The sequence below is a fragment of the Balaenoptera musculus genome, chromosome 2 (assembly GCF_009873245.2).
Source record: "Balaenoptera musculus isolate JJ_BM4_2016_0621 chromosome 2, mBalMus1.pri.v3, whole genome shotgun sequence".
Lineage (NCBI taxonomy): Eukaryota > Metazoa > Chordata > Mammalia > Artiodactyla > Balaenopteridae > Balaenoptera > Balaenoptera musculus.
In genome coordinates this window covers 163763880-163779235 of record NC_045786.1, presented here as the reverse complement: position 1 = coordinate 163779235, position 15356 = coordinate 163763880, and the positions used below count along the sequence as shown (strand labels likewise).

General features: G+C 40.4%; 1 protein-coding gene across 6 annotated transcripts in view; it reads left to right on the top strand.

Annotated features, from left to right (window-relative positions):
* Window positions 1–5610: 5610 nt before the first annotated feature.
* Window positions 5611–15356, top strand: part of TRIP11 (thyroid hormone receptor interactor 11) — a 72036-nt gene continuing 62290 nt past the window's right edge. For 3 of the 6 annotated variants that reach the window (XM_036842203.1, XM_036842201.1, XM_036842207.1), the window contains exons 1-2: window positions 6665–7217; window positions 11291–11352. In XM_036842203.1, the coding sequence (XP_036698098.1) occupies window positions 7079–7217; window positions 11291–11352 (201 nt within the window). In that variant the 5' untranslated portion in view covers window positions 6665–7078. Of the gene's footprint in view, window positions 7218–11290; window positions 11353–15356 lie in introns of all 6 variants that reach the window. The other 3 variants (XM_036842202.1, XM_036842205.1, XM_036842204.1) reach the window with 3 other exon arrangements.

Here is a 15356-nt window from a genome sequence, read left to right as displayed (position 1 = left end):
TTATGTACAGTTTTATAAAGATAAGTTTGAATTGTATTTATATTTTATTACACCAAACAATCTGATGCCACTTTCTAGAATATTCTCTCCTCTAGAATATCCCAAGCCTTTTTTTAAAAAAGATCTTTTAAAAGGCCCATTAACTACATCTTCTACCAAAGAGCCTTCCATGCCAGTGTCTACCTTAAGCAACCCGAAAAACTGAATTTTTAACAATAAAGGTATATTGCTTAACCTATCTCAGATCAGAATTTTAGGCAAGGCTCCCACTTCCCACTTGTGCATACTGTTTTCCTTCCCGTTATATTTATGCAGTATTTTTCATCACTGTCAGGAACTACCATTTTGAAAACTTAGCGTTGTATTGATATTTTGCTTGTCAATCCCCATCATCACTTGTAGTGATTAATATCCGAGTAGCTCCCTGTGGCCTTTCTCAGCCACTTCTAGTCCAGGACATCATCATGTCACATGTAAGCATGTGCCGGAACATCTTACCTGTTCACTTGGCCTTTGGCCTCTCTGTTTTTGAAACCAGCTTTCCCAAAGCTCTTTAGGCCTGTCACTCCAATTACCTTTAAGTGAACCTTCATTACTGTCAACATGTCATCATATGAAATGATGATGTGTAAATATTGGAAAGGATGATGCCTAACTATTTGCTGATATGATTGTACACCTAGAGAACACAAGGAAATTAACTGAAAAGCTACTGGAACTAATGAGGGAGGTCAATAAGTCAACAAAAACCAATAGCTTGTTTGTATACCAGCAATAACCTGGTAGAAAATAAGATGCAAAAGTTACCACACTCAACAACGTCTAATCCTTGGAGCACCAGATGGGTCATAAGTTCCAAGCAAAGGTGAGTGGAATGGCCTTGTCTCAGCCCCAAACCACACATTGTCACACAGGCCCTGAGCAGCTCTGCTGGTACCCAGAGTCCTGCTGAGTCTCTCAGAAAATCGTTCAGTTGGGTTCTGGTATTCACCCCTCTAAAGTGGCTCAAACCCAGTGCCAGAGGCCAGGAAGGAGCTGATCTCACACCTTTCATGCCTTCTCCAAATAAGATGTGTTTTCTCCAAAAGCTGTGTTTCTCTTCTGCACAGGGGCAGCCCTGTCTCCAACACTGAAAACATTCTCAGGCCCAAAGCAGATTTAGCTCTTTTGAACAATCATCTGAATCGTCTCCCAGGGACTTTTAGTTAAGTGCAGAGGATTACTGTGTGATTCTACTTATGAGGTCCTTAGACCGGTCAAATCCATAGAGACAGGAAATAGAATGGTGGTAGCCAGGGGCTGGGTAGAGTAGGGACTAAGGAGTTGTTATTTAATGGGTACAGAGTTTCAGTTTAGGGAGATGAAAAATGTTCTAGAGATGGATGGTGATGATTGCACAACAATGTGCATGTACTTAATGCCACTGAACTGTATACTTAAAAACAGTAAATTTTATGTATATTTTATCACAATAAAAAATACATAGGATTGATCACTGTATTTACTCCCTTCCAAAATCCCACCTAAATGAAAGTAAAGGGACTTCCCTGGTGGTCCAGTGGTTAAGAATCCGCCTGCCAGTGCAGGGGACACGGGTTCGATCCCTGCTCCTAGAAGATCCCACGTGTTGCGGAGCAACTAAGCCCGTGCGCCACAACTACTGAGGTCATGTGCTGCAATTACTGAAGCCCACGTGCCTAGAGCCTGTACTCCGCAACAAGAGAAGCCACCGCAATGAGACGCCTGCACACCACAATGAAGAGTAGCCCCTGCTCGCCACAACTAGAGAAAGCCCGCGCACAGCAATGAAGACCCAACACAGCCAAAAATAAATAAAATTTTTTAAAAAGGAACTACATAAATGAAAGTAAAGAAAAAAAACATAAACTCATAAGTACAGAGAGACCAGCAGAAGAGATGAATTCATTAGATTAGATTTGACTGTCATAGAAAAACCTAATATAACGGTGACTTTACACGCTACAAATTTTTTTCTCTCTCATCTTCAGGAAATGTAGAGATTGCCAATCCAGGGCTGATAGGGCATCACACAGTGTCAGGAATCTGCTTTTCGTATTCTTGCTTTACATACATGGCTTCCATTGCTAATGTCAACCCATGGATCTCAGACAGCTGCTATGGTGCCCATGCTTACACCTGCATTCCAGCAATCAGAAAGCAAAAGGAGGGTGGGAAAAGGCCATGTGCCCTTTCTTTAAGATTACCTCCTGAAAGTTGCACACACCACTTCCACTTATATGACATGGGCCGGAACTGAAGCGCATGGCCACTCCTAGCTACAAGGTGGTTTTCATTCTGGGTGGTCACGAGTCTTAGCTTGAGCACCCTAGAGGCAGACCCTGAGATAAGTGAAAACTATTTTTAAAAAGTGCTCCCAGGAAGAAATGGAACAGGTAAAGAGGGGGGTGGGAGATAAGAAAAGGAAGCCAAGCAAGGGTGTAACAGTAAACAGAGCCTCAGTCTTGCAGACAGGCCCAGAGGAAGTATAGTCACATCTTAGAGATGTCCCACCGTGGGCAGGGGAGTTGTGTCATTTTAAAACGCTACTGAACAAGGTTGTGTTTCAGCTCTCTTGGGCATAGGCAATGTGGGCTCTGGCAGCCTGAAGGCAGTCCTCTTCCAAAGAGAAATGGGTGCTGACTTTTGGGAGTAAAAGCACCCCAAGGATAGGTGTGCACGAAAACGGTAAAGGGGTGACGGGATCTGAAGGGGCACCGGCATCTTTTACTGTACCATCGTCCAGGTAAAAAGTGATGGTTCAATTACTATGCCCAAAGGGGAGAACAGACTTTGGGGAACAATTAGCAGTCACTGCCAGTTGAGGCAACAGCAGAAGAGAGATGTGAACTTTTCTTTGGAAGACGGAGAAAGTTGATACGGGAATGAGCAGAACTGAGGAAGGTGCATACTAAGTATTAAAGAGAAGGACATCCAGCAGTACACAGGACATGAAGCAACAACTATCGTGGAAGGTGGGGGTGAGATGTGGACTGAAACCAGGAGGGTTGATTAAAAATATCCGAAAAGCAGCTGTTTCCCTAGAGAGGGGCCATTCATCAATGAAAAGTGTTTTAAATAATTTGCAGAACTAAAAGGCATGGTTTTTGAAAGGGTTTGCTGAGTCCCCAACAGAATTAATGAAACAACAAACCCACCCCAAGGCACATCATTACTAATTTCAGAGCATCACAGATAAAGGGAAGCATCTATGAGGTTCCAGAAAGAAAAACAAGGCCCAGAGAATAGGTCAGGGGAGAGTGGAGCAGGGAAACAGAGGACTCCGGGTAGAAAGGACTGAGTCTAAGCAAATAATAGAATTCTTGATACCTTCTTGAAGAATTAGGAGCATGTTTTACAACTCTGTTGCTAAGTTTTAGAAGGATTAGTGATTTTGTAATAACAGAAAATTGTGCAGATCTAAAAGATGGAATTTGTTAACTTCAGGAAGAACAGAAGTTTGAAAATTAAAGGAAATGTAATCTTAGCACACCATGTGGCTCAGCAATGAACAATACTTATGTAGTCATATAAAGTAAACTATAATTAGTGATGTTACCAATAATTATGATATCACTCTATTGGGAGCTCAGAAGGAAGGGAAATAGAGGCATGTGGTGATACAAGACTGCTAAATCTTTTATTTTCTGTGATAGAGAGAAGGTAATGTCTAAAATTAATGAGAAAATGGCGATTATAAGCATAATATTTAGAAATTCAGAGGGAAAGATCAGACTAATATTTTAAATTCTACTTTAAAAATGGGTTTTTTTTCTTCACATTTGCATAAATAAAACATTTGGATGGTTTCATCAGAACAAAGGAACTGTTCTCCCTAGAGAAGTACTGGTGATGCTGCCTCGAGAAATGGAAACCAGTTTGCAGTTGATAGTATTTTTTGTTGTCGTTGTTGTTAGCTTTTAAAAAAAAATCTTCTACCTGTTGAGGTTACAAAAATCCTAAATTCAGAGTTTCAGCTGGGCAGCCTGGATCCCACCACGTGGAGCCATGCAGATTCATGGGCTCTGTCTGATGTGGTATGTTTGATATTGCTGGGCTGATTTTGCTACTCATTAAGTGATGATGAACACCCTTATTAGCTACGGGGGTTTTGGGTAAGAAAAAGAAGAGGTGTCTTCAGCCCAAACTTAATCAAACTTGTATGTCTTTTAACTTTTTATTATAAAAAATTTCAAACCTATGCAAAAGTAAAAGACCAGTATAATGAACCCCTACGTACCCATAACCCAGCATCAATAATGATCAAGTCCTGACAATTCTTGTTTCACCTACCCTGTCCCCATTTTTCTGAAGCACATCGCAAACATCATATCATGCTATTTATCAGAACCAGACTTTAAGTGTCTCGGACTATAGTCCATTGCACTGAAAACAATCCCCCATAAGGAGGACTTTAGGACATAGCTTTTATGTTAATAACTTAATACATGATGTGAAGACATATATTTTGTTTGTTTTCTTCATTAACTGCAGTATCTTTATGGCACAACATGAGTTTATGGAAATGGCACTCCAGAGAACTTACACCTGTAGGAAATACGAGCTTGATTTACACTAAACTTTTCACTGTCATCCAGGAACCCAATTAGGTCCTAAGTTCACGTGGCTCCTTTTCTCAAAGCAATCCCTCATTCTACTCTGAGTTCCTACACTGGCTTACCAGGTCCTATGTGATCTGCCCTCTCCTATTCTTACTCCTTGGTCCTCACTGCTTACCACCATTCCCCAGCCCACTCTGCTCCAGCCATCCTTGCCTTTTTGCTAGTCCTGTAACCTGGCAAGGATTCTCCTACCTCAGGACCTTTGCATCAGCTGTTTCTTTTGCCTGGACTGCTCTTTTCCAGATACCCACATGTCTCACTATCTTATTCCTTTAAGTCTCTGTTCGAATATCACCTTACCAGTGAGGCCTTGCCTGACCACCTTCTACAATATTACAAGTGCCATTTCTCCCCACATCCCTTCCATATCATTCTTACCCTGTTTTATATTTTCCCCATAGCAGCCATCGCCACCTGTCTTATATTTATTACATTTTATTTCTCATCTGTTCCTTCCCAGTAGAATGCAAGCTCCACGAGATCAGGGACTTTGTGTGTGTTTTTTCTCCTGCTGTATCCCTGGTGCTCAGAATAATGGGAGACATTAATAACTTGCAGGTCACCTTTATGTCACAATTTTAAAACTTTACACTTAATAGAACTCACCACGTACCAGGCACTGTTCCAAGCACTTAAAAATTACCTTACTTAATCCTCCAAACAACCCTGCCCAGTAGACACTATTATTATCATTCCCAATTTTACAAATGAGAAACTGGTACACAGAGAGGTTAAGTAACCTACCCAAGGTCATACAACTAATAAATGAAAGATCCAGGCAGTCAGTCCACACATCTAATCCCTGGGCAATGATGCCTTTCAAAAAACTACATGGAAAACATTTAATAAAAACTTCCAGAACGAGATGCAAATTTTATTTGAAAAGCATTCAGATTTCTGGGAGGGCTACTATTCCTAGGTGCCATCAGATTTCAAATACTGGAGGCATTCCCAATGTTCCATTCACAAATGAAATGAAATGAAATCTGTGGCGGCCCCTGCTGTGAATAAAATCGAACAGAAAGATGCTGGTATATTTGGTGCTATGCTTAAAAGACCTGCAGACCTATCCTGCTCTTTTCAAAGTAAAAATTGTGGCAGTCTCTCTGGCCAGGTAGTGTGTGTTCACGTACCACCGCAGCAAATGCCTGTAAGTCACGTGACTTTTTTTCCTTTAGGGAGGAAACCAAGCAATTCAGGACACAGGGGTGTGCACCAACTTGTGTAACTGAGGACCGCGGGAGGGGTGGGGCCTTGCAGGGCTAGTGCCACCAATACCTTAGGAGAGTTCACATTAGAAGAGCTTTTCTTCTGTATTAAGTTGGCATACTGTCCTCTAAAAAGTTATTTTGAAAAGAGGTTGTCTGCATTTTCAACTTCATGGGTTAGGTCGGCTTCATGAATAAAGCTCTTCGTATATTAAAGAAGGCAGGGTATCAGCTGTGAGCTGGAAAGCCAGCAGAGAACATTTCCATTATGAAGGTAATCAATATAAGTATGTTTGCTGCCTGGACACTTGAATTTGCAACCCATCCCTTCTGTGTATCCTTAGTTAATACCGTAGTGCCGGGCACAGAGCGGCCCTTGACAGGGTGTAGAATAATCGTTACTGTATACGTGTGATAAGTTATGTAAAGTCCACTTCCTGTCCGGTGGAGGGTCTCCGCCCAGTCTCCTCGCACCGCTGCCTTCGCGAGTGTAGTCAGAATTAAAACACTCAGGTTTCACCAACAGAGTAAGAGTCCACGGGGTTCCCTTCCCAGGCCACGCCGGCTTTGAGGGGCACCCACCGAGAGTCGGCTCTGCCTGAAATCCAGCCGCGGTCCGCCGAAAGCGCAGCGTCGCAGCAGGCTCCGGTCGCTCTTCCACCTGCTGCCAAAGCGGGCAGGCTACGTGGAAGACGACCTTGCCCTGGGCTGGAGACAGCGGCCACCGCGGCAGCACTTGGTCCTCCGAGATCCCATGCTCCCTTGCGCCAAGGACACGTCCGGCGGCTCTGCAGGGCCTTTCTACGCCATCGCGGCGCCTCTCTATGATCCATTGCCGCGTTCATGGTGGATGTCATGGCTGCCGGCGTCGAGTTGGCAGGAGTTGCCAATGGAACTGGGGAAAGTCACTAAAGCAGAGGAAGAAGTGGCCTAACCCGGACTGTGGGAAGTCGTGAGAATGAGCGGAGGCCCCGCGGGGGTGCCCATGTCACTGGAATTGGGCCCCTGGTAAAGTCCCAGGCCAGGCCTCTGCGTTTCTAGTCAGAGCCCGGCGGTTGGTGGGGGTCCCCGAAGCCGGCGTTGCCTAGGAACCCCTGTCTTATTAAATCCTGAGTGTTGTAATTTGGACCGGTCCCCCGGAGACAGCGGTTCGAGGACATTTGGCTGGGTCGTCCGACGACGCTGGCCGCCTTTCTCGGAGCGGAGCAGGTTGTTCTATAACCCGCAGCGATGTCGTCCTGGCTTGGGGGCCTCGGCTCCGGCTTGGGCCAGTCCCTGGGTCAAGTCGGGGGCAGCCTGGCTTCCCTCACTGGCCAGATTTCAAACTTCACGAAGGATATGCTGATGGAGGGCACGGAGGAAGTGGAAGGTAACAGCTGGGGCGATGGGAGGGAGGGGTTTACTGGGACCCCGGGAGCGTCCGTTTGGTCCCCAAGTCCATCTGTCACGAGACGCAGACAGGTCCAGAGGAGTGTCACTCCTCCTTTTGCCTCTTAACCGATTTTCTCTAGTGAGAGACCACTGGGGTCGGGGGGTGGGGGAAGAGTTCTGGTTCTTCTCCTTTGAGTACCCAGGATAGCTCAGAGCAGAGTGGAACTGCCCCTACGTCGCGTAGAGTATTTTTGTTTGGTTCATCCACGCCCACCTCTTCCTTTGCCCTTAACTTGGGGGCGGAACTGATTTTGATCCTCTTCCTTTATACTGACACAGTTTAAAAAACTATTTGTGTATGACACGTCACTTTTTTGGGGTTTTCTTCGATTTTCGTTAACAATTGAAGTAACTCATAATTAAGATATTTAGTGACTCTTACCCTTTCTTACTTGAATATATTGTTAGTGAAACATGGGTATTGTTTTCCTATTATTTTATAGTTTTGCTTATTCTGGTGACACATTACAGCGTTCCAGCTGAAAGTGCACTTTTGTGCTTAATTGCCCACTGCCTCCCCCCGACCCACATTTATACAGTAGAACAAGCAAGATAACCCTGTTCTTTGGGTACCCTTAGCAACCTTCACTCATTTTTTAAGTCCTCATTTTGTTTTACTAATGAATAGTGACCCAGAGTTACATGGTAATCGTTGATTAAGTTAATTACCCCTTTGATTTCTTGATATTTCTTTCAGCAAGTATTTAGATCAAAAGACTTTTTAAATTTCAATCTGGGTCTGCCTCCAGAGAGATAATGGGTCGTCTTCTGGATGAGAGCAGTTTCTTTGGCAGTTTTGTTTGTTGTAAATAAATTAGAATTCTGGTTTAATTTTTTAATACTGATTTAACTGAGTCTTCGTGTTTATTTGGTTGAAATAGAGACAGATGGTTTGATTTAGAAAAATAGTATCTATATTTAGAATTTCTGTGGGGTCTATTTAGAAGGGAGGAAGATTGGGGAGCTGCCGAAATCCATTTAGCTGCTTGGGGGTACATCAGGTGGGACAGGTTGGGGATGGGAGTCAAAGGGATTCTTCCTGTGTTCAGGAAAGGGTCATGTGACCCTGAGGGCAGTCAGAAGCAGAGAAGGGCTAGATAACATGGGAAATGCCTAGTCTCTCCTTGTTTCCTAGATAAGGGAAAACAGTTGACTATTCCTTTCACCGTAAGCCAGAAAATAGGCACCCCGCCTCCAACTTGGATGTCCTACAGGCTTAAGGTAGAGTTCAGTTTGTTCTTCCCACCAAATGTGCTCCTGTATTCTCAATTTTAATGGTTTCACCATCTACCCATTCTCCTGAACTTAGAAATCTTTGTCACTTTGTTTTGCCTCTTTCTTTTTTTTCTCCTACTTCCAGTTAGTCACCAAATCTTGTTCATCCTGTGCCTGAATTGTTTGTATTTGTCCTTTCCTTATTATTCCTACTTCCTTAGTTCAGATCCCCATTATCTCTCCCACACACTCTTTTCTCTTTCATGTCCTGTCACTTGTTTCTCCTTACTTTACTCCATTTCCTGTTGTGTTGCCAATTACTTTTCTAAAATCAAATGTGCTTTAAAATCTCTTGACTCTGTTACTTACAGGATAAAATCCAAGCCTCTTAATTTTGGAAGACCAGGAACCTATCCTATCCGGGTTCAACCTGCCTCTTCCAGTCTTGCCTCTTGTTCTCTCCCCTTGTCTCCCAACAGCCACATATATGCACATTCATATACACAAGCATGCTTACACCCAGAGCTTCTGCACAGGCAACGTTGTGAGGTACCTACACAGCTCCAGGCCTTTGCATGGAAAGCCCTTCCTTTCTACTTCCTCCACTACCCTCCTTTGCCTGGAAAACAATTTTTCCTGTATGACCCTGCTCACGTGTCAGGTACCTGGTGAAACCATTCTCACTCCATGGCAGGTTGAGTTGTGTCTAACAGAACTTTGTGGATCTCTTTCTGACAGCTCTATTTTATTTATCTTTATATTACCAGTATGTGGTCCCTTCCTTGGTACATAGTAGATGCTCAATAAAAAATTTGCTGAGTGATTAAAAATCTGCTTTTATTGTTTTCCCTTTGCATTAAAATAGGACTTGCTTAACACCCAATTTATTGATTTTGTGACTCATTTAAAAATAGGGTCAGAGTGCAGTTCATTTATTCATTCAACAAGTATTTATTGAGCGTCTACCCTGTGCCAGCAGTGAGCAAGAACAGTTCCAAAATAGCACTGTTGATACAACTTGAAAATTACCCATCTTTACAATATCAGAAAGTTGCTATTTTACCAAACACTATATTGATTTAGGAGCTTGGGCTTTTAAATCAGACATGGATTGAAATTCCACTTCCATGTGTTACAATTTGTAGGATCTTTGGCAAATTATTAAGTACTTAACCTTTAAAAAGCAGAGTGTTCTTAATCTGTTAAATAGGGATAATTATACCTATCATGAAGTTGGGAGGATTAAATGAAATCATGAGGGTAAAATGCGTAGCACTGTGCCTAACAAATAGTAAGCATCAATAAATGATAGTTGTTATTTTTGTTTTCCCTCACTGAGGAAAAACTTTTTTGGTCTGCATAACATCTCCCCTTTATTCTTAAAAAGACCAGGATTTTGTGGGGGCGGCTCTGGGGGGAAAAGTCTTCATGACTTTTTTTTTTTAAATCCCTCTTTGAAACAGTTGCTGCTTCTAACAATGACCTTCCTAAACAGATTAGATTATAATATACTCTGTTCTGAATAGCAGTTAGACAATCCTGTCAGAGTTTCAAGCAAGATGTATAAACAACCACCCAAGCATCCCCACCTGGTGATTTTCAAAACAAGAAGAGTGGGTTTGTCACTATTATTTATCGGATGCCAGTTGTATTTTCTTTTGATTTAAACTAATTGAGATAAGTTATTTTTACAGTATTAAAGGGCTGTGAGTAATGAAAAATACTAATACTTAGAAAAGAATCTAACTCTGTGGATGATGGTCATCTGTGCCATTTTGGTACTGTGGGCCTCTGACTTTCCTTCCAAATGAAAATGTACAAAACAAGACTGAGCTCATTCCCATTTTAAATAACTTGTGTCCACGTTACTTGAAATAAGTGTTCTTTTGCTGCATTTTTATTCTTTGTTTGTAGGTCATTAATTTTTTGGTAGTATTAGGAGCAGAAAAAATTAGAAGTAAGGCCCTCTAAACCCCAGTTTCATAAGAGAAATACGTCCTTGGGAATTCCCTGGCGGTCCAGTGGTTAGGACTCGGCGCTTTCATTGCCGAGGGCCTGGGTTCAATCCCTGGTCGGGGAACTAAGATCCCACAAGCTGCACAGCACGGCCAAACCAAGAAAAAAAGAACAAAGAAAAGAAATATGCCCTTAAAACCCCAGCTGCGTAAGTTTCATCAAAATTTATACTAAGCCAACAGAGAGATTAATTTTCCATAACAAAATTTTTTTTTAAATTTATTTTATTTTTGGCTGCTTTGGGTCTTCGTTGCTGTGTGCTGGCTTTCTCTAGTTGCGGTGAGCGCAGGCTTCTCATTGAGGTGGCTTCTCTTGTTGTGGAGAATGGGCTCTAGGCTCTTGGGTTCAATAGTTGTGGCTCGCGAGCGCTAGGGCGCAGGCTCAGTAGTTGTGGCACACGGGCTTAGTTGCTCCGCGGCATGTGGGATCTTCCCAGACCGGGGCTCGAACCCGTGTCCCCTGCATTGGCAGGCGGATTCTTAAACCACTGCGCCACCAGGGAAGCCCCATAACAAAATTTTAATGAACACTTCCAATGGGTAAAGGTAGATGCTCTAGGATATAGAAGATAGGCAAAGAATGACTTACATGACAATAAAGAACATTTGTGACAACAGAAAGTTGTGATAACAATCGGGTGATGTTTGTCTTCTGAATTTGTTCTCAGATCAGCATACCACTCTGTTTAAAGCTCAGTGAAATATACTTTCCTTAAAATGCCTGTTTACTTCACATGGTGTTGACTGAATATATATTCAGTATATGCTGTTTCTTTTGTAGCAGAATTACCTAATGCTAGGAGAAAGGAAGTTGAAGCCATTCATACAATCTTAAGATCAGAGGTAAGGAAACGTAAAGATTTAGATTTTTTTCTTTTTTGAAGCCATGAAAGTTATTCATACTTTATTTCAGTCCTCTCTTTTTAATGCACTTTTTCTCTCTTTCCCTTTATCTTAGTTTTTTTTTTAAGTCCTGTCATCTTCCTTTGATGAAGAATGTATTTACATGTTACTGCACTTTGCTATTAAATATTCCCACCGCTGCTTCTGAATGCTGGAAGAAGGAAATCTGCCAAATTTAGAAAATAACATTGGCAACAGTTTATCATTATCAAGGATTTACTATGTTTTATTAGTATGCTAAACTGCAGTAGTACATTTATTTAAGTATAATGTGAAGAATGCAATTCTGTTTAATCTAGAGCTTTTTAATCCCCTAACATTAAAAAAGTGTGATATTTGTATACAGAGAATGTAGAATATAGGAATAGCAAATTAATTTTACCATTTTTTTCGTTATTAGTCAGTGCCTTGTGGTAACTAGCTCTGGACATTGTACTTAATAGGGATGAGGAAAACTTGGAAAGGGTTCAAAGGAAAGCCGTAAAGAAAATTAAAGGTTTTAAAGTGGGATCTGTTGTAAAGTACTAAAGACACCCAACTATTTAGCCTTTGGATAAGAACAACGAGGGAACGCTTAATAGTATTTCAGCAAACAGTATTCTTAGAGGACTGTGGTAAGCATGTTTTCCCTTGCTAAGCCCATAAAAGAGAAAATGGAATTTAAATATAAGAAAATACTTTCTGACAACAAGCATTACTGAGCTCTGGTCTAGATTATCAAGGTCAGATTGTGGAATTTGAAAGTAGAGGGATCTCTCAAGAGGGACTATTGAAGTATTCTGCCTCAATAGAAGATGGCAAAAAGTAGAGGGATCTCTCAAGAGGGACTGTTGAAGTATTCTGCCTCAATAGAAGATGGCAATTTGGTGGCACTTAAGAGACCTTAGCTGTAATTACCTAATTAGTAGATGCTTCAGTGACAGATGAATGTAATAGCTTCTTTCTTTGTAAGGCTGAGGTAGGAAGTAGTCTCTATAGTCCCTAAAGAAATCCTTGAGGAAGCACTCAGGATGGGCCCACCCCGGAGAATTAGATGGCAGAGATGTGTGTAATGGTATTAATTAAGCTAAATTTGCCAGTATACATCTGGGGGGGGGAAGCAAATGGGGTTAACCTGCTTAATGAATGACTGCTCTGTATTGAGGTTGAGAAGGGAGATAGAAATCTTCTGTCCCTCTGTTGATTTCAACTCTAGTCTCTCTCCTAATTTTATGTTTGGACTGTGGCAAGTATGGTTCTAGTGTTCAAAAATATTTATTTTTGGTATAACACATCCCCAAATGAAAGCCAACTTCCTTGTTTGGTGCTTATTCAGAGTACCGTGAGCTACTCAAATACTGGGTTGGCCAAAAAGTTGTTTGGGTTCCCGAACAAACTTGGACTTCCCAAGGACTTTATTTTCTAAGGTGATTTTGACTATGCATGATTCTTGCCTTCTATCAGCACATAAGCACTTCATAAAGATAATGCCTTATGTGACTGCAATAAGAGAAAGTGAACATATGATTGAAACCACTAGGAAATTACAATAGAAAATTCTATTTATTTAGAAAATTTTAGTATAGACAGAGGGCAGTATGTTTTCTAGAGGAAATTAGATTTGCTTACAGATGTTAATATTTGAAATTGACTTAATTAGTTAAGTTTCCTCAGTTGCAACTAATGGCAACCAATCTAAGCCAATTTAACCATCTGTGCCAAGAAAAAGTCTTCACATTTACCATCTCGATCCAATGTACTTTTAATTTTTTTGTTTTAAGTTATTTTATAAAAAAATTTACAGAAGAATAAAATGATAGTGAAAAACTTTATTAGAAATTTTAATAAGAACTTATATATAGCAAATTCAGATTTTTATTCCATGTGTTTCTGCTTCTGAAAGCATATATGCTCAAAATAGGCAATGTTCTTTGAATGCAGTTAACTGCTTATTAACTCTTTTTGTGAACTGGAATGTATCTTACCTTGTAAATACTGATTCCAGATTTCAATTACATCTCCAATAGATTTTAACCTATTATTACTTCTGGTTTTTCTTCCTGACTTGTGTCATTAAAACCAATACTTATGAAAACTTTGACGGCTTATGATTTTGTTAAAGGCGTGGCTGTTTGCTCCATAATTACAAAGCATTTTTATTCTTAGATTTATAAATACCAGTTAGAGTGATCAATCCACTGAGTTTTTTCATTTTTATGTCATCTGTTTCCTCCTAGTCACCTGTGTATACACCTGCCTTCAGCATTTGTCCATGTAGGGACTGTATCAAGTAAATGCTGGTGTACAAATATCATACATAATGAAAGAATACTGTTACATATCCATTTAGTAAAGCGGCATGAATGGTTCAGGTTTTTGTCACAAAATATTGTGAGATAAAATCTTTTCTTATAGAATGACTAACTTCATGAGAACACCATATTTCCTTTTTGTTCTTAGAAATATGTTGTTCACTCCTCAGTTCTTGAGTTTGAGAAATTCATCTAGGATATTGTTATTCAGTAGACTTGTTATTCGAAGACTTGTCTGAGATTTTGCTTCTACATTCATTTCACCATAACCATTAGACTCTAGAGTGCTGTTTTCTGTCTCTTTGCATTTATCTTCTCAGTTTGTCTAATTGTGGAATATTTTCCTCTGTCAGTTTTCTTCTCTGTTGAAAAGTGAAAATTCTGAATTTTCAATTGTGTTCAATGAAAGTGAAAAAAAAAAAAAACTCCTCCAAAAACAAACAAACAAAAAAACCACTGCAAAGATGGTGTCTCCAGATCGGCTTTTTCCTTTTTAAAAGATGATGCAGTACTTTGGGTAATGCAGTCAGAAAACTGGTTATTTCACTGTTGCATCATTCTTCTAGGTGATTCCATCAGTTCTTCTGTTTTCTTAAGTCTTTTTTTAACATAGTTGTAAATAATTGATGATTAATGATTAATTCTTAGGATGATAAAATAGCAAAACGTTTCAAGATACAGAAAAAACAAGATCATTGTGATCTCATGATTATTCTTAGATTTATATTGTAAAAGGGCCCAATGTACCCTTATGGTAAGTGCAAGATAGAATGAGTTTTAATCTTTTTTTTTTTTAAAGTATATTTTCTCTTTGTTTGTTGGAAGACTACTAAGAAAGAATAAATGTTTTAAATATCAGTCCTTAATATTACTCAAAAAAGAAACTCACAAACTAAAATTGGTTCCAGTAGACCTTGATGATATAACAAGGGTTAAGCACAGTGGAATAATTTAAGGATATGAGTGTCTCATGGATTCCAGGGGCATAAATTTTAGCCAGTCTTTAGGAAAGGGCTTCAACCGGAACTGGATGCCATCAGGAATCCATCTCTCATTTTTATTCCTCTCTGTTCTTTGTGTGTGTTTATTCTTTTTTCCTTTCAGACCAGCCCCCTCTGCTTCATATTTCATATAATAGAAAATACGACCACGGACAACTCCTGGCATGTTTTGGGTCGCCACATGAAGAGAATCTGTCCTTCATATGCGTTATCAACCTTTCTGACTCTTACATGGCTAGGGAGATGAGGAAAGACAACCAATTAGTTATTGGCCAAATTGAAAGTTTTCCAGTTCTAGTTATTCATCAGAGTTAAACAAATAGCCTTAGGTATTTTTATGTGAAAAAGCCTAGAGTGGACTTTATTACTAGGTTTTGACTTTAGTATATTCTCTTGCCTTAGTTATGTATGGTATTTTCATGTGAACAGCTCACAGAAAATCGTGCAAAAGCAGCCAGTAGATTAGAAGGTAATTAGTTGTGTGACCATTGGTCCTGTTTCTTATTCATATTTCTGCAAGATAACCAAGGTCTGTTAGATTTCTGGAGATAGACTCCCAAACTAGGGTTTGTGTGTGTGATAATTTTTCCTTTATTTTTACACCATTGATTTTCTCTGCGAATTCATTTAATCTCCCTGGATCATAATTTTC